At 39.0% G+C, this 23,108-nt stretch overlaps 1 protein-coding gene across 2 annotated transcripts in view; it reads right to left on the reverse strand.

Moving 5' to 3' along the window:
• The window catches only part of UNC5C (unc-5 netrin receptor C), a 364,439-nt gene that overhangs the window by 26,255 nt on the left and 315,076 nt on the right, over nt 1–23,108 (reverse strand). Inside the window, exons 8-12 of one of the 2 annotated variants that reach the window (XM_006084637.3) lie at nt 20,324–20,380; nt 18,142–18,333; nt 17,132–17,476; nt 14,214–14,301; nt 3,546–3,714 (exon numbers count right to left, since the gene is read on the reverse strand). In XM_006084637.3, coding sequence (XP_006084699.1) covers nt 3,546–3,714; nt 14,214–14,301; nt 17,132–17,476; nt 18,142–18,333; nt 20,324–20,380 — 851 coding nt within the window. The remainder of the gene's footprint in view (nt 1–3,545; nt 3,715–14,213; nt 14,302–17,131; nt 17,477–18,141; nt 18,334–20,323; nt 20,381–23,108) is intronic. The other variant, XM_006084638.3, reaches the window with a different exon arrangement.

Here is a 23,108-nt window from a genome sequence, read left to right on the forward strand (position 1 = left end):
TTTTTTCTTTCCCAGGCTTTATTATCCCTCTATTTCCATCTGTCTTTGTTATCGCCCTTACTTCCCTTGCCTTTACTGCTTATATTCTTTGTTTAGATGCCATTCATTTAGCATGTTTTGATCTGAGACTCTACATCAAATTCCAAAGCAAATTCATGAATTATCTTTTTTTTCAGTGTAGCTGTATTTATTATGTGTTTATGAGAATTCAATGTTTTAATCTCCAAAATATTTTTGAGACTAAAAGTACTATTTTATTTCAATGCAATTATAGCAGTCATTTTTTTTTTCTTTTTCCTAAAAATCTAGGGTTTGAAAATAATTAGAAAACTTAAGGAATCATGCAATATCATTCTACCATGTTCTTCCAAACTCACCTGCCAATTACTTTCTAAAGCAAAACAACTATTTTTCCTCAATAATTTGGCCAGCTGGACTCTACAGAAAGTACAGTATGGCCAACTCCATGCCTTTAAGACAATTTTCTGTGTTATTTTTCATGTAAGCCTTTAAATAATCTTTCCTTAGATGTTGAAAATATTTAGCAAGAAATAAAAATAAGTGGAAGTGATGAATTTTGTGAAAATAGTTACTAACTCAATCAGTTTTTAAAAAATATGTTTTTATTGATTTCAGAGAGAGGAAGGGAGTGGGACAGAGGGCTAGAAACATTAATGATGAGAGAGAATCATTGATTGGCTGTCTATTATATGCCCCCTACTGGGGATCGAGCCTGAAATCTAGGTATGTGCCCTGACCGGGAATCTAACCGTGACTTCCTGATTCATAGGTTGACACTCAACCACTGGGTCATACAGTTTTAAATTTATCCAAATGACACAGGCAACAGAAATTATCTGAAAGAGCAAGCATAGAATCCATAAACCAAGGGTCACAGTTCCACATGCTTCCCAAAGCATCAAGGTAATAGGAAGACAATAAGGAGTGGTGGAGACTGTGGCAAAGCAGAGCACAGTCTAAAGAGCTGAGTCTCCACTTGGCTTCAGCCCTTTGTAGCTTTGCATAAACTTAGGGCTACTGAGCATACAGCCTTTAATTTTTCAAGAGAAACTGGAAGTTTAGATTTTTATGTGAAATCGTCCTTTTCATTAATTCAAACTTAAAAGAAAATTTCACGTGGGAGAAATAAAATACATGTGCAGGTATAGCTCACCCTCTGCATTAGGCTACTTCATCTCCACAGAGGCAGGAATTATATCTACTTTGCTTCCCACTGTGTCTCAGTGGGCCTGGCTGATGGTGAGCAAATGGTTATTTGTCCAAAAAATGAAGGCATGTTTCAACATAAATTGAGTCCCTGGGGCTGGACAAAGATATGAAAGAAGTAGCCCCCTGAGGTGGCTGTTTTTTAGTTAGGCCTTGCAACGTCATCTGAGCTCCAGGTCTTTTCATAGCATCCATGAAATTGTTTCTTCAACTGAACCTGTACCCGAAGATGAAGTTCAACCTGAATGGGAAAAGCTCAGCATCTCCAGGTTTATTCCCGCCCGAAAGGACACCTGGAAAGCAGCTGCTTTCTCTAGCAGGGTGAACACCAGCTTGGGCATCATCTACTAACGGCATGTTACAGAAAGCCTCCTGGAGGATATGGTCAAGAATATAGATGTCCCTGTCCCTGTCCCAAATATAAGTGTTTGCATAAGGACTGTCCTCTTCTCTTCACATCTTTCTTTTATTAGTATTGATGTTATTATTATTATTACTCAAATTATTATTATTCACATTACCCAGACATAGTGTAATTGTGTAGAGAATTGTGCAATTTGGGGCACTAATTGTGCAATTTGAACTAATACTTTGGAATGTTTTTGAGATAAATTATTTAAAGCTTAATTAAATTAAAGTTAGATTTGGTTAAGTCTGGTCTTAACATAGAGGATATTCCTACACTTCAATCTTGGACTGGAGGTCCTCTAACAAGGAGTGATCCCCTCAAGTGGCTGAAAGAACATGTCCATAGAAGGAAATTCCAGTTAATCCAGGGATGCCCTGCTGCTGTTCTAAGTCCAATATGACTTTTTCCTAAAATATTATGTATAGTTTGTTCAAATGTTTCTTTCCTAAAAGAAAAATATGATATGTAATCACAAAATACGTAACATATAGATTGGATACTTGTCTTTGTAATGATTACACAAAAATACAGGGTAGCTTTTTAAAAGTATTCAATTTTAAAAAATTGTTATGTTTTTGATAAAAACATTCCTGAAATGTGTTTTCCTGAGAATAATCTAAAATGTAATTTTTAGTTGGCTATTTTCCATATAAACAACACTGTTTATTCAAGGGATAATAATGAAAATATACAAACGTTCAAAAAGGTATTAGATCTAAAACCTTCATGGGAAACATAACAAATCCTCCGGCACTTAACTGCAGGTGCTAACTGAAGGGTTCTGATGTCAAGAACAGGATTTTCTTAAGGCACTGTCCTCAAGCACTTAGGGTGGCAACAGCCACAAAGAGACAAGATGCCACAGGTGTGCTTCGTTCTAGTGGAGCTCAGAAGACTGTTTCTGTAAGAGCCTAACACTGTCTGAGCCAGGTGCAATGTTTCTTGACCTGTAAATTTAAAATTTATATATATTCACCAAAACATGTATACGCACTTTAATAGTTGATAGCTCAATTGATGTTTTTTTCTTTTTAGCCAGACTAAGCTTTGAACAGAGGAAGCATATCTTAAAACGCTACTGGAAGTTTGAAAATGTAGTTGAAGTTCAAATACTACCTTTATAATTATTCAAAGTGTGTATACATTTCTGGGGACACAAAGTACCCCCCCAAAATGTCTACACATTTTAACAGCTGATAACTCACTTAATTTTCACTCTTTTTCAGGGTTAACTGATTTAAATAATGGGTGAAGCCAGACTAAGCTTTGAACAAAGAAAATTTATGCACTAGATTTTTTTATGGGGACACATAAAAGATAAAGTTTACGGTATAAAACCGGCAACCGCTGATGAATGGAGGACACACAAATATGGAACAAAATGATGCTTGATGTTTGTGATTCCATTGCTTCGCATTATCAACAGTGCCTGGACCAGAACGGTCATCGGTTTGAAAACAGGCATTGATTAAAAATAATTTATTCATTTCTGGAGATTCTTTCCCATTTTGAAAATGAACTGTATGTTCATAAACACTGACTTTGTAATCAAAGTGTATATAAAGAAATTTCCCTTCCTGAATAGTATAGTATGCATATTCCAAAATGTGTAAGATTCCTAAGGGCACTTTCCCTATGAGCTAGCTCATGCTTGACCATAATTTTCTGTGTCTACCAGTCAACAGATAAAGCATTCAATAAACAGTCTATCTGTCTTTCCCCCTTCCTGCCTCTCTCCCGCCTTCTCCCTCTCTTTATCCCCTTCCTCCACTTTCTCTCTCTTTCATTTTGAGTGTAAGATAAAATTCCATCCATGTTTTCTTTGAAAAATAAAAGCCTTCCCATGCTTGGTCCCGCTTATCTGCATGGACTGCTCCTGAATTCCATCTTTATCCCAACAGCAGCTCACCTCCCACTGCCCCTGTGCTGCCTGGTTCTTGAGCTGTATCTTCCAGTCCTCGGTGTTGGGATCTGCGCAGTGATGCATAGTGAGGATGACTGGGCGGGTCAGCAGGGCTCCTGGAGGCCCACAGCTCACCACAGGGGTCAGGAGTGTCTGGGTGTCTTCCATGGGTGGCCTAGGAGAGCAGAGAACAGCACCAGTGACATTTCCATAGCATTTATGTGTATGTACTCTGAGATTTCAGATCTAAAATTGAACAGTTTTTTTTGGAGTTTTTTTAGGGGGTTGGGGTGGGGGGAATGGGAGTTAAGGCAGAACCAAATTGGAAGACATGCTCTTTATACTGAGACTTTGATCTTGCCAGACTGGAGGTCTTTATGATAACAGTGGGTCTGCCAGCATCCCTTTGATCCCCTTCCCTCAGATACAGGTCTGCCTTTGGTGACTTCCTTTGAAATTCATGTACAGATAATTTCAGGATGGAATGAGAAGAAACAGTACTTATGAGGTTACGTAACCATGCTTTCTGGTAACACTTGCCATTGGTCTCACAGGGTTTTAAGTACTTTTGTGTTTTGGGGACCTAACTTGAAAAAATACTTCAAAAATATCACTTAAAAACAAGGACACCCTAGAGCTAAACTTCCTCCAAATGATTTTTGGGAATAATTCAAGTTAGTACAGTAAATTCATTCTTTCAAAAGTGACCAGACAGACTATAGAATTGTATTTCTACAGTAATTTAAAATGAAATCTCTCTCCTTGTATACTTCATATTATGAGAGCCTAAATGGAAAAAATAAACCCTTAAAGAACCAAAATCTTTATTTCACATCTCTCTTTTTAATTGCCTTAAATCTTTTCTCCGACAAGATTGTAATCAACAAACAAATGGATAAATGAACCCAAGTTACCAGTTGGCATGTGAAGATGTAGTCCCCAGATGTTGAGTGGATTGCCCAAAGTCTCACAACTAACAGCGCTATCGCTGGGACTAAGACCAATCAATGTCTTCTCAACACCAGTTCTCAGTATTACTCTGTCAGGTAATGTGGCTTAAGGAATCATTGACTCATATAATTTTAGAGGAGGAGGGGCCCTTGAGATCAATAAGTACCATCTTTTGTCCAAAGCAGGAGCCTCTCTATAATATGCTGACATGTGGTTTTTAGTTTTTCAAATTTTTTTCATCCATTGATTTTAGAGAAAGAGAGGGAGGGAGGGAGGGAGGGGTGGAGGGAGGGAGGGAGGGAGAGAGAGAGAGAGAGAGAGAGAGAGAGAGAGAAACATCCATCTGCTACTCTACCCATCCATGCACCTATTGGTTGCTTCCTGTATACACCCCAACTAGAGATCGAACCCACAACCCTGGTGCATCAGGATGACACTACAACCAACTGAACTACCTGGCCAGTGCTGGTTAGTGCTTTGACACATCAAAAATTGTAGTCCACGACTGCTGAGGCTCATTTCATCTATTACCAACTTACATATACAACACATTCTTATTTAGAATGAACACAATCTCCCTTCCTGACACTTCTCAATAAATCCTTGACCTGATTTCTTTCTACTGTGGCATGAAAGCCTTTCAAATATTTAGAGATTGTTACCATGTCTCTAAAAAGTCTTCTGTATTTCAGAGCAAACATTCTCTCAATTCCTTAATGTTTTAAACTTCAGCTAGAAAATCATGGTTTCCCGCTCTCTCCCTATATTTCTATCTTCACTTTCATATAGATGTCTATCCATGTTTCAATATCTTCACTAAAGTGGGTCATGTTGGAATGAATGTAATGCTCAAGTAGGCAGTACAAGGGGACTACTATTTTCTGGGTTTTGGAATATGTAGTTTTATCAATACCTCACAAAATCATTGCCTTGGGTTATTCTTAATCAAGTAATTACTTATAAATATTTTTAGCATGCTTGAGTTAGATGGGAAGATGGATATAATATGGTTAAACATCTTCTGTATAAAATGAGGCAATAAAGCCCCAAGAAGGTTGGGTAATTTGTTAAACTAACCAATCTATGTATTTCTAACAAGGGAGGCTTTTAGGCTAAGTCTCTATAGTTATGTGTTTGCAATGATGATGGCTTTTGAAACTATGTACAGAAATTTATATTTAGCGATTTAATTTCTCCTTAGTAGTTTCAGACAAAATTTCAGGACATCTGTTTCTTAATGCTATGTCTTTCCTCCAAATATTGGCTGTCTCATCCAGTCTTTTACCCTCCATAAATCTGATATGCCTGCCACTTATGTTCTCACTCCAATCACTGATAACATTGTAATACAAGAATAGGGCAAGAGACAGAGACCTTTCCAAGGGCACCACTTGCAGTGTCTCTCCTGTCTGACATCAATACTCCGAGTTCTTTAGTTCAGCCAAATATAAACCCATTAAAATGTACATGGTCTCGTTCACCTCTTTCCATTTCGTTCATGTGGATATTGCAGGGACATATCAAATTCCTTTATAATGGCTATGGGCACTTCACATGGATTTTTCTCATCTTTACTTGTGGTTCATATATTAAATACTACATAATCTAGAAGTTAACTTATCTCTATGGCCTCATTTAACACTCAATGAGTGATAGCAATTGTTACTATTTTTTTTTAACACCGATGGAAGAAAATTCTCCATGGAGCGCTCATGTGTTTTGCACATTCCTATCTTCGCAAAGCAGTTGCATAGCACACACCTTGGAAGATAAGACAGTGCTTAGCTCTGGAGTAAATGGTAGACATGCCTACTTCTCATGATAAAAGTCTCAGGTTCCCTAGGCCCAGGAGTCCTTTCCCTGAGAGGCAACCACCGGATGTGTCGGTGTTGTTTATCTCTCTTTGCATCACTCCTGCAGAACCTGGGCTCAGGAAACTGGCACAGCAATGAGAATACTCTGGAGAGCGCTGTCCTTGTGAGTAATGAACTGTACTTTGTCTCTGACTAGGATTCTTGTGCCATGTGTCAGCGTCTAACTGGCAGTCTACTTGGTAGCTCACAAATAATGTTAAATCTTAGAGATTCCTTGGTTCTTGACAATTATTTTTATAAGTTCTGAGAACTCAATTAAAACTTGGCATATTTTTCCCTTAATAAAACTCGGCTGTCACTGCTTCCTCTCTCATTCTAAAATTTTACTAGCATCTCGACAACCTATGGCTTTCCCCTCTTCCATTTAGGAAATCAAAACAGTTTTTGACTCCTTTTCGTCTTTTAATATCATCTCCATTCTCACTGCATAACAACACAGTTTTATTAAATCTAAAGTTATCAAAGTACTTGGAAATGTACTTATATTTGGACTTTAAGGTTATTGGCAGCTTAAGAATTCATTACTATCCCCTTTGCCCCTTCATTTTCATTTCCTCTTAACCTAGTTTTCCCTCCTTCCTTCCAATCTGAAATGCATTCTCTTAGATCATGAGTGAAGCTTTGCTTTTATTGTGTCATAGTTAATATTACACTCTCTGCCCTGAGCTTTTTGAAATTCAACTTTTCCTACCAGAGACAGTGGAGATGGGGAAGCAATGATTGCATTTTCCTAAGCACTACTCTTACCTTTTAGTTGCAATGATACCTTGAGCATTAAACTTTTCTAAAAATATATTTTATGTAATTTAATTTTAAAATTGAATTTATTGGGGTGATATTGGTTAATAAAATTATATAGGTTTCAGATGTACAGTTCTATAATACATCGTCTCTATATTGTGTTGTGTGTTCACCACCCCAAGTCAAGTTTCCTTTTGTCACCATTTATCCCCCCCGCCCCCCCCATATCCCCTTCTACCTCTCACAAACCCTCTTTCCCTCTGGTAATCACCATACTGTTGTATGTGTGGATGGAGCATTAAACTTTTAAGGAAGGAAACTAAAGTGGAAACCATTTCGAGTGGTCCTTGCAATACGATTGAGGATTGGAAACATCTGTCCCTCAGTCTGCTGTTAGCAGCAGGTGCTTGAGGCGGAAGGAGGAGGGGTTCTTCTCATCACTGAGCAGGGACAGAAGGGAGAAGACTCCCTGCTGGCCCAGGGAGCTGTCAGACCTGCTCTCCCCAAGCATACCCCTGGCATGCAATATTGATGGGCGCCATCCTTAGGGGATGGATCGCAAGAAAAGGAAGGGGCAGTAGGTGTCAAAAGAATTTATTAACTCAGTGAGGTGCAAGAATGTAATGAATAGGGAAGTGGTGAAGTGAAATTCATAGCAGGGAATGAAAAACAAAGAAGGAATAATAATAGAAATCTTTTTTTGTGTTTTCAAGATGAAAGCAGTGCTGAAATTGGAAACATTTGCAAGCACTTATAGGAGCGACTTAGGGACCAACCGTTAAGATTTACCAAAGGTCAGAGTGTTTAAATTTACATCTTCTTTATTTATATAAAGAGATGATATTAAAATCCATTACACAGAAATAGTAGAAAATAAATATAAACAGGTCTGATTCACGTGTTTGCAGAGAAGGGTTTATATCTCGTGTTATGTAAGCTATTTAAGCAAAAATTGAGTAAATATTCATTGCAGATGATGTGGAAATGAACACAAAGCAAAAATTAGCCGCAGAAGCAGCAATTAAGTAGAATTTCAGTAATGAGCACCGATTAAACTTTCACAGGCTTTTCAAAGTCCAATAACGACAATATCATGGTGAACGCTGGCCGGGTTCTGAGGCCTCCAGCACAAAGCTGTCAGACAGGAGTTTCCATCTCCCGTCAGAGGGCTTTTCCCATATTTGCCTGCTGTGATCAGTGAGGGGACCATCTCTTACACAGAAGTGCATCAGTTACAAAACTTTCACAAGAGCAATTGCATTTGCTGCTCATGGCACAGGTGGTTAGGATAAGGATTTACGTTACCTCTTTTTCCAGAAGAGGAAACGGAAACCCGGAGATATTAACACACCTGCCTAAGGCTGCACTAGTCACAGGCAAAGCTAGAATGCAAACAGAATCGTTTGGTTTCCTTCTCATAATGGTGTATTTGGGGTTGCTCATCTGGGTTTAGGGCCTTGAGAAATTTGTTTGCCTGTTTGCTAGAGCAGGTTGAGAAATCTGTTTGCCTGTTTGCTTATTGAAACGAAGCTGTCTCCGTCCACCTCTGTGTGGAGCCAAGATGCCTTCTAGTAACAGGCATGTCTTTTGTCAGGTCCTCCAGGATGACAACCAACCCTAGGCTCAGCTGCCTTTTAAAGCGGTTTCACATGTAACTGGCAACTTGAAATATTTAAACTCTAGGTATCTGACAGGGAATATCTAACTCACTTGCTATCAAAACTCAATTGAGGAAAAAAAAATTATAGCCCTATCTGGTTTGGCTCAGTGCATAGAATGTCAGCCTGTGGATTGAAGGGTCCCAGGTTTGATTCCGATCAAGGGCACGTATCTCGGTTGCAGGCTTGATCCCTGTCCCTGGTCTGGGCCTTACAGGAGGCAACCAATCTATATGTGTCTGTCACATCGATGTTTCTCTCTCTCTGTCTCTCCTTCTCCCTCAGGTGAGAATTAACAACAACAAAAAATTTTTTTTTAAATATTGATGCAAGTTATTCTAAAGGGAGTGTCACTAATTCCCTAACCTAAATCTATCCCCAGATTAAGAAAGAACAGCTAAGTGTCGTGCCCTGGACTGAATTACTAAATCCTTGTGTAATTATTTCACTTTGTTTATACTTGGACCTTATACCATCCACTTACATTGAGGGGCACTAACAGAAGCAGCCCTATGAAACTCATTGCTGTGTCTATTATAAGGATGTTGTTCTTTGTATTAATAAAATGTCTCCTTTAGGAGAAACCACAGACATTGAGCTTCTCCCAGGAACATTTTTTTTCCTCATGGACACATGGATCTTATAACTTACTACGTCCCCTTCTGGAAAACTTCGAAATAGTAAATCTAAGACCTAGACCTGTTATCAGAAATATGCTGGGAACATTTTATATTTTAACTCTTATCTGACTTTATCTTATCTTTTTAAATTTTATTTTTTCATCCACTTATTAAACATTTTTTTCTCCCATTGAAAAGACAGTTTTTATAAATCACCTTGAATCATTTCTTTATAAGTAGGATTTCAATAAATACACACTGCAGAGAATAGTAAGAGAATAAGACTTAAGTATACCTGGACTCGTCTCCCTTCCTCCTGTACCTTTAGTTGTTCCTTCAAAGGGAGAATTTAGGGCACTACTTAAAAGGAGAATACCTTGGGTTCCACTGAGAAATAATAATGTGAACTGTTTACAAAGTTCCAAACTGCGTGTTAAAATGAATGTAAACTTCCTTCTATATAATTACCTACATAAGAGATTTTTGGCTCACTATCCAAACACATTATTATTTATATTCAGTAAATATTTATGACGAGAGGCCCGGTGCATGAAATTTGTACATGGGTAGGGTCCCTAGGCCTGGCCAGTGATCAGGGCTGATCAGGGCCTTCTGGCTGCTGGGCCAGGGCCTTCCTTCGTTCCACGCTGCCCCCTGGTGGTCAGTGCATATCATAGCGAGCGATGGTCAAACTCCTGAGGGGATACTTTACATATTAGCCTTTTATATACATAGATAGTTTTAATTGCTTCACCACTAACTTGCACCTTAAACTCTTCCTACTGGGATTTCATCCTTTAAAAAAGTACCTAAAGACCATCAATGTCCTCTAGTTGACAAATTTAATAGTTTTTAAATTATTATTCTTTCTTTATATTTTAATTTTAACAACACCTTTTTCAACCATTTCCTCCATCTTGGAACTCTCTTTACATTTGATTCCCCCCCCCTATGACACAAACATTCATTCTTGCATTTAAAACATTAATTTGAGGGGCCACTATGTGCTAAGGACCATGACCGATGCAAATTCTTTATCCGCCTTATCCTTTCATGTTCTATTGAGTGTCACTCATCAAACCCAAACTGTAAATAGGAATATTTCCCAGAGTTTGTTCCCCAGTTCTCTTCTTCTTTCTGCTTCTGCATCTTTCCCCTGGGAGGATCCACTCACTGGTGACTTGCCATCTGCATCTCTAGCAGGAATCCCAGATCCCCGCACTCACACACCCTGCGCCCATTTAACTCAGAAATTGTCCTTTGCTCGAACCAGTTGCTGCTTCTGACCTCTCTCATTGCTCTCACAATTCTCACAGTGCCTAAGGCTTGGTACCTCAGTCTGTATTCTTTGTGTTTTGCATCACTTCTAACCAGTTGTGAAATACCTTTTCTTCTGAAATATACTTCATTTTCTATTCTCCAGACTTGATCTTGGCTCTGTCCCCTCTCCCCTCACACCTAGAGTATTTCCACAGCCTAATCAGGCACCCAGCCTTCCGAGGTGTCTTTCTGTTCCCTTTACTAATTCATCTCACACACCATTTGCCAGATAATCTTTAAAAAGCCTTGCTATTCCTGTATCACTTGGTTACTCAAAACCTTTCCATGGCCTCCTCTATAGTTTATTTAAAAAGTTCTATTTACTTTTATAGTTGAAATGTCTAAACAGATTTTTTTTTTAGTATTTTGAGAAACCTGCTAAGCAAGTAGAAAATACAAAGAAAGGGAAAAGTAATGTTCATATCTTCAATTCAAATTGTTGTTCGATAAGCGATGACAATGGGTAAAATTTCCGTCTGAGGCTCATTTTTTTAAGCTGCTACTGGAAACAAGGCAAAAGGCCCATGTGAGTGCCATTTAATTGTGGAAATTGTATCCACGGGGGGAGAAAGAGGCTTTGCAGCCCCTTCAGAGACCCGTAAGGCAAGGGAGGTAGAGTTCCGGACACAGCCTTGCAGCTCTGCTCCCTTTTGGTCAGAGACAGCGTGTCCCATCTCTGCTGCTCATTTAGGCTGCTCATGTGCCATTCCGTGCTTAGAGCCTATTCGGTAATGATAAGGCCCCTCTCATCACATTCTCTATGCCGCATGCAATTAAGTTCAGGCTTCCCTTTAGACAGTTCACAGCAGCAGATGACCAGCTAGATGGGATCCAGCTAGAAAAACACCCAGTTCTGCATGCAATAAAGGAAATGAGAAAGAAGGAAAATGGAGAAAAATAATCCAAATTTCCCATTAATGCCTTAAAGAAACATTCATATCTCCTAATGTGCTCAGAGTCTCCTCTGCAAGAAGTTGTCTCTCACATCATGTGGGGATAGAAGGGGCTTTCATGAGCAATAGGAAGAAACTGGTCCAGCGCACACTAGAATAAGGAGGCTGAGGTGTGGCTTTTGTACTGGTGAGATGGAGGCCTGATGGCATGTGAGACCGAGCCGAGAGCTTTGTGGTGAGATAACCCAGGTGTGAATCCTGCTTTCTCTCAACCCTTAACTGTGAAACCTTGGTTACGTGACTTCAGTTCCCCGAGCTTAGATTTTCCCTCTTTTAAGTGGAGCTCATCACAACTTGCAGAGTAGTAGGGAGGAATAAATGAAATTAGAAGGATGCTGAATAGCCTGGCTGGTGTGGCTCAGTGGTTGAGCATCAACCCATGAACCAGGAGGTCACGGTGTGATTCCTGTTCAGGCACATGACTAGGCTGCAGGCTTGATCCCCAGTAGGGGGTGTGCAGGAGGCAGTCAATCAATGAATCTCTCTCATCGTTGATGTTTCTATCTCCCTCCCTCTCTCTGAAACCAATAAAAACATATTTTTTAAAAAAGTATGCTGAATAAATGGTAGCTATGTTTTATATCATAAAACACATTCTTGTCATTGTGTTTTTACAAGAGCAAACCCGTCTGATTCACAACAGAAAGAGAGGAACTTTCTCATTTATTGGAGACAGTTATCTTTTTGTGTTTGTTCCTTGTCTCATGGTCTGTGGTGCCTATTTTTTTTTTTAGATCTTGAGGTTTCTCTGGCTTCATTTTGACAAACAGAGCTTCTTTGATGTGAACCAAATTCAATAGAATAATCCCCTCTGCATGTAACTTCAGGTGGTAGGCATGGCAAGGAGGGATTTTGTTTCCTTTTCTTTAAAGTCAAAGGCAGAGGAACCTAAAAGCAGAAGTTTGTCACTTTATCAATTTTCTGTGTTCTCTCTCTTTCATCTAAAAGGTACAATTATCCTGGTCAGATGCCGACTAAACTATGGGAAGGGAAACCGTGGGCGGCAGGTGAGAGCACACGTCTTTCAGCTTCAGCGGGCCTCCTCTGGCTTGATCTTCAGCTAAAGATAATGCTGACCAGATGGAAAATAAGAGCCCGTGAATACCTCCATGCTCCTTGGGATAAAGTACCAGCCAGTACTCATTTTTGTTTAAACAAAATATCCGTGTTGGCATGGCCTTGAGAGATGGCACTAACCTTGACTCTGAACACGAGAAAGGAGAAAAACAAAGCAACAAAGGGATCTTGGAGTTTGCTAACCTTCATTTCTGCTGCTGCAAGAGAAGGCCTCGGAGGGCCCATGAATGTTACTTTGCATTGGAGAATGAAAAAAATGAATATTTGATGTGAGTAAATATACGTCTTTTAGTGATTTTCTGTTGCTCAAATTTAAGGCATGAATAATGCTCAAGGAATTTTATTATTTTCTGAGGCTAGTGTTTATGTAGGTGAAAGCACACCACCTGGGGAAAAATGTTCTGGGTCCTACAGATTATAAATATCAGTATCTCCACCCGCGAGCATGATAAAAGAGCTTTCCGGCTACTGAAGAAGAAGACGACTAAAAATGGATGTTTTTCTGAGGATGACAGAGGGGAAGAAGAAAGGTATAATGTGTTATAATGATAACCCAATTCCACATTTGTCACTAATGCTTTGTATTCGGAGCTCAGGACTAAAGAGTTGATGCCTTTCCCCTTGGGAAAAACAGCAGAAATTACATGGAAGGATCATTATTTCAACAACATCTTTTATTTTAAGATGTATGTACTCTGGAAGCATACATCATCAGGCCTCTAAAGCACTATTGGATGTATGCACTTTAGGTGGGAACTAAGCAAGAAATACCAGAATTCGTTAGAGGCCAGACTGAAAATTGAATTTAGGACTTCTAAACACCTCTTTCTATTTTCACTTAAAATAGCTGCAACTTTATGATTATGACACATTCAAAATGGAACCTTTTGGTTCATTCTAGTTTTAATCAACCCTAGCTCCATTTAGAAAGGCCCAGCACAGAATTCATAGGAGGTAAACGTAAGAAGGAGGTTGATAATACTTAAGTTAGAAAGAGTCACAAAAAGAAGAATCTACAGGTGAGAAGAGAGAACGAGGCTGAAGTGGGGTTGTAGTCACAGGCTTGAGTTTGTCTAATTCTTTGTGACCTTTAATTCAATGATGGGAAAAGGTTGGATTCTTGAGCCAGGCCACATGAACCTGATGTCTCTGTGTCTACCCATGCGTCTCTGATCAACCTATGGGTCATGTCTCTCTGGATCATGTTTATGGCCATTTTTACAGCTAATATGGCCACAAGTCTACTTGGGAAGAGATCTCTGGTCTTCTGCCCATTCTCAAGATCCTCAAAAGTGTCTGCAGCTTCAAAGATAAAGAGCAGTAAACATTCACATTTATACATCTTGGGAGACAAGGGCATGCCAGAAGCAGGGCACTCAAGACACAATGTTTTGGGTTTATTATGTCTATTGTACAATTCTCTTTCAACTCAGACATGATTGATAAAGTCAAGTGCACCCGAAAGAAAAAACATATTTACCTCATAGTTTCTTTCCTGTGTACAGTCACATACATTTCGTAGACTCTCCCTTGGGGAATGGCCCCAGCAGGAATCAGTAAGCTTACTCCTGAAGAGCAAAAGAGGAGAGGAGAAGTTACACAAGACGTATTGAAACAAAGGGAAACTTCAAATGCCTTTGAAGCAAGGGAAAGGGAGTGAGATTTTGTGGCCATGTAGCCATAAGCCTACTTTTTCTCTAAAGACATGCAGATATTCATGGCTGCCTAGCTTTCTTTCCTTATTGGCCTCATTTGTTACCACAGCTCCCTCTGAACTGTTGTAGAATTAAATGCATGATCTAATTTTTAAAACTCTTATTTTATTTAAGGAATAGCCAGATGATTCCAGTGTCATTTTCCTTGTAAAAGGAGGGGAAGACCAACAACTGCTCTTAAAATTTCAAACAGCTGTAATGATGAATTGTTTCTAATTAAAAGAAAAATCCCCGCAGGATTCAAAGTCAGGGAAATACTAACTTCGGCAATATAAAAAACATATATTTCTGAAGTATCTGGTTAGCATCAGTGTTATTCTGGGACAGAATAATAATGGATGAAGAACTCCTTTCATCATACATAAGTCCAGAAAGTGAACAGAACCTACTAGTTGTACTCACAACCCATCAAGCAGGCTTTTACTTAGTTGTGAATTAGTGCCATTTTGTAGGACATTGGATTGACCTCTGTTCTAGTTAACTGTCCTATAGCAATGGCTTGCAACTTGAACTTGCATCAGAATCACATGGAAGACTTGCTAAAACATGGATTACTGGATCCTACCCCAGAGTTTCAGATTTGCCAGTTCTAACAAAACTATATACACGTTTGCAGCTGTAACAAGTTGCCAGGTGATGCCAGGATTGTTGCCTGTGGATCACACTGCAAGAACCACTGGCCTGCACCGCTGCAGCATCACCTCAAAGAGGAATTCAGGGTGGGCAGCAACTTGAAGGTACTCAGCTTCATGATTTCATTCCAATAAAGGCAGCTTATTCCAACTCACTAAAAATTTATGGAGCACCATTGTGAGTACAGTGTTTTGGCATTGTTGTGAATGCCAAGAAGTAAAAGATAGGGTTCTTATCTTTGAAAAGCTTATAATTTAACTAGCAAGGAAATGGAATATGCCAAATGAGCGTAGGACAGTATGAAAACTTGCCTAGAAAGTTTCAAGAATAAAGAGTGGAGAATTAAGGAGAAGTAGGTATTCAGGCCTTTGTAAAACAGGTTGAAAATGTTGAGGCCTGGCTTTCCTGAGAAGGTGAGTAGCGTGGGAGCTGTGCCGCTGTGGGACGTGCAGTGTCACCCTGGTGTAGTGAATGGTCTATTGAGGCACAGAGGGGAAGCAGGCAGACCACACATCAGGCTACCATGCCTCAGTATTGTTCTTTTTTCCAATGGGAACAGTAAAATGTACCTGTGTATGTGTTATGGGGATGAAATAAAATGATGGATGTACAATAACAGGAAGAAGGCCTGACATACTTTAGGTAACTATTGTTACGCTATTAAATAAAACAGTGTATGTAAATCACCTTTGCTTAGTACATAGAAAGTATTGGACATATGCTAGTTCCCTCCTTTCCACTTGAGAAGCCTTTATAATAATTAATCTGTGAAAAAGTATCAGGTGTAGAAATGGGAAGGAAAGGTAGACTTCAGTGAGTATGATTTAAAAAACCATTGTCTTGTGAATAATATAATGTTTAAACAATGAAGAGCTATAAAGTATATGTTTTCCTATCCAGTTGATAGACTATTAAAATATATTTAAAATAATGGTTTCTAATGCACATACAAGAGCATAAAACTTAATGAGAAAAAGGTAAAGAAAGCATTTCATATAATGTATTATCCCAACTATGTTAAATGTATGGAAAAATAATATTTCATCAACTATTTAAATTTCTTAAAATATACTTTTAAAGGTATGGGGTGCAAAATTACCAAGGCATTGAAATGGGGGACTGAATTAGAGGAAGAATCAAAGACACGTTCATATTCAGACCCTGAAGACCAATTGGTTCTGTCTATCGGCTGTATGGCTGCTGACACATTACATGCTTTTCTTATGTTACATGAAAAACAAATTGTTTCTTAATGTTGCATTTGCAAAATACTCAGTCTTGTCCAAAAGAGAGAAGTTTGATTCACAGAGGAATCCATTAACCCTCTTATGACTCCATAGTTCCAAACCTAATACTACTACTGATCAATGAATGCCAAAGTTTAACAAACACACTATTAGTCATTAACTTAAACTCATAATTTAAGACCTTTATGAGGCTTATTCTCTCAAAGCAGATGACTCAATAAAAAACTGAAAACTAAATAATACTACCAAAGGACACACGCGGAAGCTGTGGTTCTAGATAGCTATACAGGAGCAGGAGTAAGGATCTTCTAACACCTTGAGGCTAAAGACTGCAATAAAGAGTTAATAACTAAAGATTGGATGTCTATTATGATGTCCTCTGATCATCTAGAAATTAGTGTTCTGAAGTATTGCTTCCTCTAGTGATTTGGAACTGAACCAACTGATATGTTTTCTAATTAATTTGTCCTTTTAAAGTGCGTTGACAACAGCGAGAGCTTCTAGCTGGATGTGCCTTCTGAAGCTCTGTTAAAAGAAGGTCAATGACAGTTCTAAATGACACCTTGGCAGAAAGCTGTGAGCATAATATTTATAGAAGAAGTGTTTCCAGAATTGGTTGCAGGAAGATGGATGGTTTTGCTGATTTTGTCTGAAGGAGTGTAGATTTACATTGAAAGTAGAGTTGGGTTAGATAGGCTACATTGAACTTTTCAGGCCTCACAAAAACAAACAAAAAAAAATTTTGGTACAAAAAAAATATGTTTTAAAGCTCCATCTTTGTGTTTTAAACCTTCAGGAATTACCTGAATTGGGAACAATAAGGTGGCCCCCGAGAGAGTTGAAGGTGCCAAATGCGGTGCAGGACGGATCAGACTGCTTTGCCAGGCTCTGACTCTTCAGGTTCAGGGCCTCATTCTCCAACAAGGACTGGGTCATCTGAGGGGACAGCTTTGATGCAAACTCAGAGAGGTCGTCCTGGGGGGTGACAGCACCGGAGGTGTTGTACACTTTGATTTTCAGGTTAGGCAGTGGGTCCAGAATTGGAGAGTTGGTCATGGGGATTTTGTCCGAGACATCATGTAAGGCATAGACAGGTCCCCTGTACATGGCTGCAGCTGATGTGAGGTCTGGAGGTACTGCCAGGAGATCTGAAAGAGAAAAGGAATCTACTTGAATACTTCATTCAGTCAACTTACATTAGTCAGTCTCCCCCTGACACTTTGAGTCAAATGCAAAGAAACTCAGCAAATATTGGAGATATGGACTCTACAGTTTTGCTGAAAACAGGGCAATTAGATGTCGAGGATCCATTTTATGTTTGGCTACAAATAAATAGACAGATTCTGTATTTTGCCTTGAAGCCTACTCATTGCTCTGAAGGTATTTAACTATTTCAACAGATGAGAATCCTAGACAGTGAGCGCCACTAGGTGACTATAGGTATTAGCCCCCTTGTCTCTACTGGATTTCGGTTCATCTGTAGACCGCTGTACTCATAGCAATACAAGATGCCCTGTCAAAGAGAAAAAAGGGGATTCCAGAATCAAACAGTCCATATACTTTTTTTTCAACTAAAAGTTAAAAAGTATGACAGAGAAACATGTTAGAGAATTAAAAAAAAAAAAGATCCATGCACCTTGTCAACTCTAACATAAGTGAATGAAGTTAATACAGTAATTAACAAAACAGACCAAACCCCTATCCTCATGGAGCTTACGTTCTAGCTGAACTGGATATTGCACTGATTTTAAAGCCACACAGGGAGGTTACTTATTTGCATAAGTTGTAGATGTGAAGTTCAATGTCAACTGACCTTGTCTTGCTGCCTTGATGTTCACAGGCTGAAAGCCTCCGTTGAGTGCCGAAGAGTCAATAATATCAGACTCAAAGTCACGGTGATTCTTCCGATACACAAAGAGCGCCACAACCACAGAAATGGCCAGGCAAACAATCACTGCTATGACGATGCCAACATACAGAGCAATGTCATCTGAATCAGGAGCAGCTAGACGGGAGAAGGAAACATTGGCCACTGGTTAGGGAAGTTTCCCACAGCAGACATGCGTATTGCTATAATTTTTTCAGACATTTATTGTCTTTTTTTATAGGTTAATTTCAAATCTAATCCAAAAGCTATATAAAACAACTGTGGCCTTTCAGTGGAAAATTATCCCTGATTTCTTTCCCTTTCCTACTCTGCGTCTATCCACCCACTCATCTGTCTTAAATGGGGCAGCATAACGGATCATTCATTCCAAGGCATCAAAAGAACCTGGAGCTAAAACCTTCCTGACCCATAGGAGACAAAAAGATTATTGCAAATTTCAGGTGGAACGTTTGGAAGGTGGCTGGAATTCACTGATAGTTCTCTAAAAACATAAACACTCTGCTAGAAATATTTGGCATGTGCTGAATCTGTATATTTACTGAACCAGAATACTTTCCTAGAATCCTTCCAAGTCACAAAATAACTTTCTATAGGACTCTTCTCACTTTCCCCTAAATCAATGAGTGGGTGGGTGGGGATGGTGTAACTACGCAAAGCAAATATTAGGAGCAAACATGTTGGACCTGAAAGGTGTGCTTTCAGAAGACCCAGATCTGAGGAGCAGAGGTCGCCACAGTAACTCCGGGCTTTTATCCAGACTCAGTATTACCTCTGAGAACCCTGAGCTTCTCACGGTCTCTTGTCAGAGATTACATCTGAGCTACTCATTACTGGAATAAAATACAGCTCTACGGCGTACCGAGTAAGATAAAGGCCTGGTTCAGTGATCAGAAAGGTCACACTAGCCCTGAAGGCAATTAAGCATTTGACCAACACAGTGTGTGGTCAGATGGAGGGGGGGGGGTGTTTCTGGGTAAAGAGAGAAGAAAATTCCTGTAAATATTGCATGTTGCCTTGGTGGCATAGAACATGCTTTGATCCAATGGCAAAAGGTGATAAATAAAACAAACAAAAGTAAACTTTTCTTGAACCCTATTGACATCTTTAAATCTATTTTTAGTTTTCTGGGACCCACACAAGTTTGCAGCAACGTTAACAGACGCTTCTAGGCTCACTGTAAAGGAGGTGATTAAACAGGTACTCCAGGTGGTCAACAGCCTTTTTATGCTCAATTTTGTATCTACGTGCATTGGGGGGATTGCAGATTTGTAGGTCCCAGGACCTCCGAAGAGTTGAGGAACCACTGCTCTCTCCTAAGACTCACAGACAAGCTTTATACAGTGAAGTGACTTCATTCAAATTGCCAGTGGCTCAGGGCACCACCTACACTATCATGACATGATTTCTTTGAGGCATTGGCAGTACAAAGAAATTGTCTGTTGAAAAATCACTATATCTCTTTTAGAGTTTTGTATTTAAATGCACTGTATGTGAAAGGATTATTATTATTTTTATTTTTAAACCACTGTTTTTCCCCAAGTGTCCAGAATATCCGCTCTCCTACCAATCAAGTCAATACGCACAGATTTTTTCAGAAAACCAGTAGCATCCCAATCATGGTTGTGTGAGCCCTGCTTTCAAAGTGCTGACTTCACTCTGCTGCCGGGTCCTGCCTGAGGCCCGCGGCAGGATTCTGAACTCTGGTCAGAAGATGATACCGAAATCCTTAATGTTTTATTTTACCAGGCTGCAATTACTTATTCAACATTCATGATTTCTAACTCAATAGATCTGCATTTTCTCAACCCTTTACTTTTTTAGCATTTTAACCCAGCCTTTTATTTACATCAGCATTTTTTACGATATGTTTTGTCAGCTACTGGGCCCAAGCTTTGGATGTAGGCTGATAGATTTGAAAGCGGGCAGAGACTCGAAATGACCCTTTCTTCTCTTCCGCGGTGAAAATCTAATTTGCTTTTCATGTTAGAATATATTAGGCACCTATTTCCTGTGTGCACATCTGTGATCTAAGGAAAGGTAAACTTGAACTGGGGGCGATAACGTTAAAAGATTATTCAGCAACATAAAAACCAAGCATCAGACTTACAAGAAAATCCATATTCATTCTGGGTTCTCTGTTCAGTTGAAATAGGATAAATGAAACCTTGAAAAGAAACAAAAAAATGACACAAAAATAGGAACAAAATCAAATTAATGAGGAACACAAAATGAGAAGCATGAAAAATGGTTCATTAAAAGAAAAGGAAACGAATCCCAGGGTCCTTTAAAATTCGGGCTCAGTGCAGAACTATGCTTTTGCATCTCCTGCCTGCTCTGGAGTCTCAGTAAGAATTAATAAGTAGGCAGATTGAATTTCAGAGCAAAAACTGGTCTCGAGTCACTAACTTTGGAGTGCTTAAAGTCTTTCTTTTATTGAGCATAACTCTAATGGATCTAATTTATTTCAGACATCATGGGTCATTAGCATAAGGCAAATCTTTTTTCCTTATCCCTGCCATATGCTTTAATTCCCAGGACATATTCAGTAAAGCCCTAAACAGTTTTTTCTTTTTTATTAAATCATAACAGCTTGCTCTTGGTCTAATAGAACTAAAGGGGACCTGTCGTCATTGGTCAAAGGTTAAGTACCCATTTACTGAGCTGAGCCTCCACCACCTCTCCCTGCTCCATTTCTTAGTCCCTTTATTGGAATTTTTGGTTGTTGTTTCCTGCCCCCTCCATTTAATGGGAATCCAATAGGGTTCGCCCAGGGACTGGCAGTTTGTCAATGCAATGGAAACTGGAAACTTTTTATTTGAAATCATTCAAAAATCAATAGGGCCTAGAGGTTACAAGGTTATTTATTTCAGGGCTTCAGAGGAATGGTGTAAATCGGGCAAAATGGAAACCTCATCTCAACAGTAGAGGCAGAAATAACTAGCAATCTTATTTTTCTTTCTTTTTAGTATATCTCAAGGTAGGAAACAGGAAATAACAGTAGTCATAATAATTAATAAAAATACCAATGTGAAGTAGAAGATTAGTAGAAAAGATTTAAAAAAATGAAAGATGAACTTTTTGAAATAAAAAAAATATGGAGATTTAAAAAGTACAACTCATAACTGGCTCCCGCAGTTTTCTAATATTTAATATGCTGCAACATGAGTTAATCAAATGATCTGGCACCGTTTGGATTAATCAAATGGAGATGAATAAGAAGCATTAAACTTTTCTAGCGATACCCAAGGGCAGACATGTAGAGGATCTACAAGAATCACAATTAATTGGTTCAAAATCAAAGGTGTGTAATGCTTTAATTCTAAATCGTGCCTCGGGTAGGTTTTTTGGTAGTTTGCAGAACACTTGGTTCTTACAAGCTATTTACCTATTTGGGGGAAGTAATTCTGAGAAACATGCAGTGCCACCTTAATGAAAGAGAGCTTTGCTGCAGCACAGACAGGTTTGCTTTGAATTAATATTTAATGCTTTACTTTAGAGCAATGATTGCAACCTCCAACTCAGTTTTATAAATATTATATTCCTTACTCCAGGTGTCTGAGTCCATGTATTAGGTTTGATTTTCATTTTAAAAGCTTCTGCCTGGTAATAACCCTTTTCCATTTGTATTCTGTGAACTCAATAATAGGACATCTGGGACATATACAGGCACTAGAGAAAACGCTATTTATTTCTGAACCCCAAAGACTTAAGATAATACAAGTTCACTGGTAGGAGAGGAGAACAGATCACTAATGTTGTCCTTTCGGTAGGGATGATGTTAAAGACGGATGCCAAGAGATATGTTTTTGGCTGGTGAGAGGCCCTGGAAATTAGTGTAAACTAGGACATTTGGGTATGATTTGATGTTCACCATGAACGTTTTGATAGGAATCGTGAGGGCCTGCTCAGTACACAGAAGAGCTGGAGATCGTAAAGGGAGAAGCCAACTTCCAGAGAAACAGAGCATGAGCTGAAATCTCTCCCTGTAAAGCCGTTCTGGGTTTTCTTGGCTTTTATGCCTACTTCCCAATAGAGTCCCTGTTTTTGATAGGCTAGCCAGGGAATAATAAAAATTTTTTTTATAATTTTGATTTTAATCTCAACTTTCCCACATTTATGGAGATCTGGACCACTCAATAAACATTTTTGTGCCTTATGGTATTTATTTGAGTCTTATATTTCATTGCAGGCACAGAACTGGAATCCATTCATTCATTCACTCATTCATTCATCCAACAAATTCTCTTGAGCCTTAATATATGCTGGGTTCTATATTAGCCAGAGGGATACAATGACAAATGAGATGGGAAAAGTCCCTGCTCTCATTCTAGTGTAACAGAAAAACAAAGAGGAAAATAAATGATAAATAAGATCATTTCAAATGCTGAAAAAGTCCTTTTAAAAAATAAGACAAAAGAATACAATGTGAATGGATATAAAAGGATGACAAAGTTAGGGAATCAGGGAACAATTTTTTTGTTGAAATGAAGTCTGAGCTGAAACTTGAACAACGAGAAAGAATCAGCCAAATACAGATCAGGAGGGAACGATGTTCCAAGAAGAGGGACAGTAAATGCAAAAGTCCTGACATAAAGATAGAGTGGCTAGAGGGCAGTGAGTGAGAGGAAAAAGGGCCACTCAGAGGCGTGAGCAGCAGAGAGATCATGTAGGCCTGGTAGTTCATGACAAGGCATTTCGAATTTATTCTAAATGAAGTGCAAATCCTGTGATCAAATGTAATTTTGAAAAGATCCTTTGGGTTTCTCCATAGAGAGCAAAGTGACGTCATTTTATGGATGGTTTCTACAACACATGGCTTGGGAGATGTCTATCAATAGTTATATATATGTATTTGATGAAATGTTTGCATTTGAGGTTGCTGGAAGATAAAA

Source organism: Myotis lucifugus, unplaced genomic scaffold (genome assembly GCF_000147115.1).
Source record: "Myotis lucifugus unplaced genomic scaffold, Myoluc2.0 scaffold_12, whole genome shotgun sequence".
Taxonomy (NCBI): domain Eukaryota; kingdom Metazoa; phylum Chordata; class Mammalia; order Chiroptera; family Vespertilionidae; genus Myotis; species Myotis lucifugus.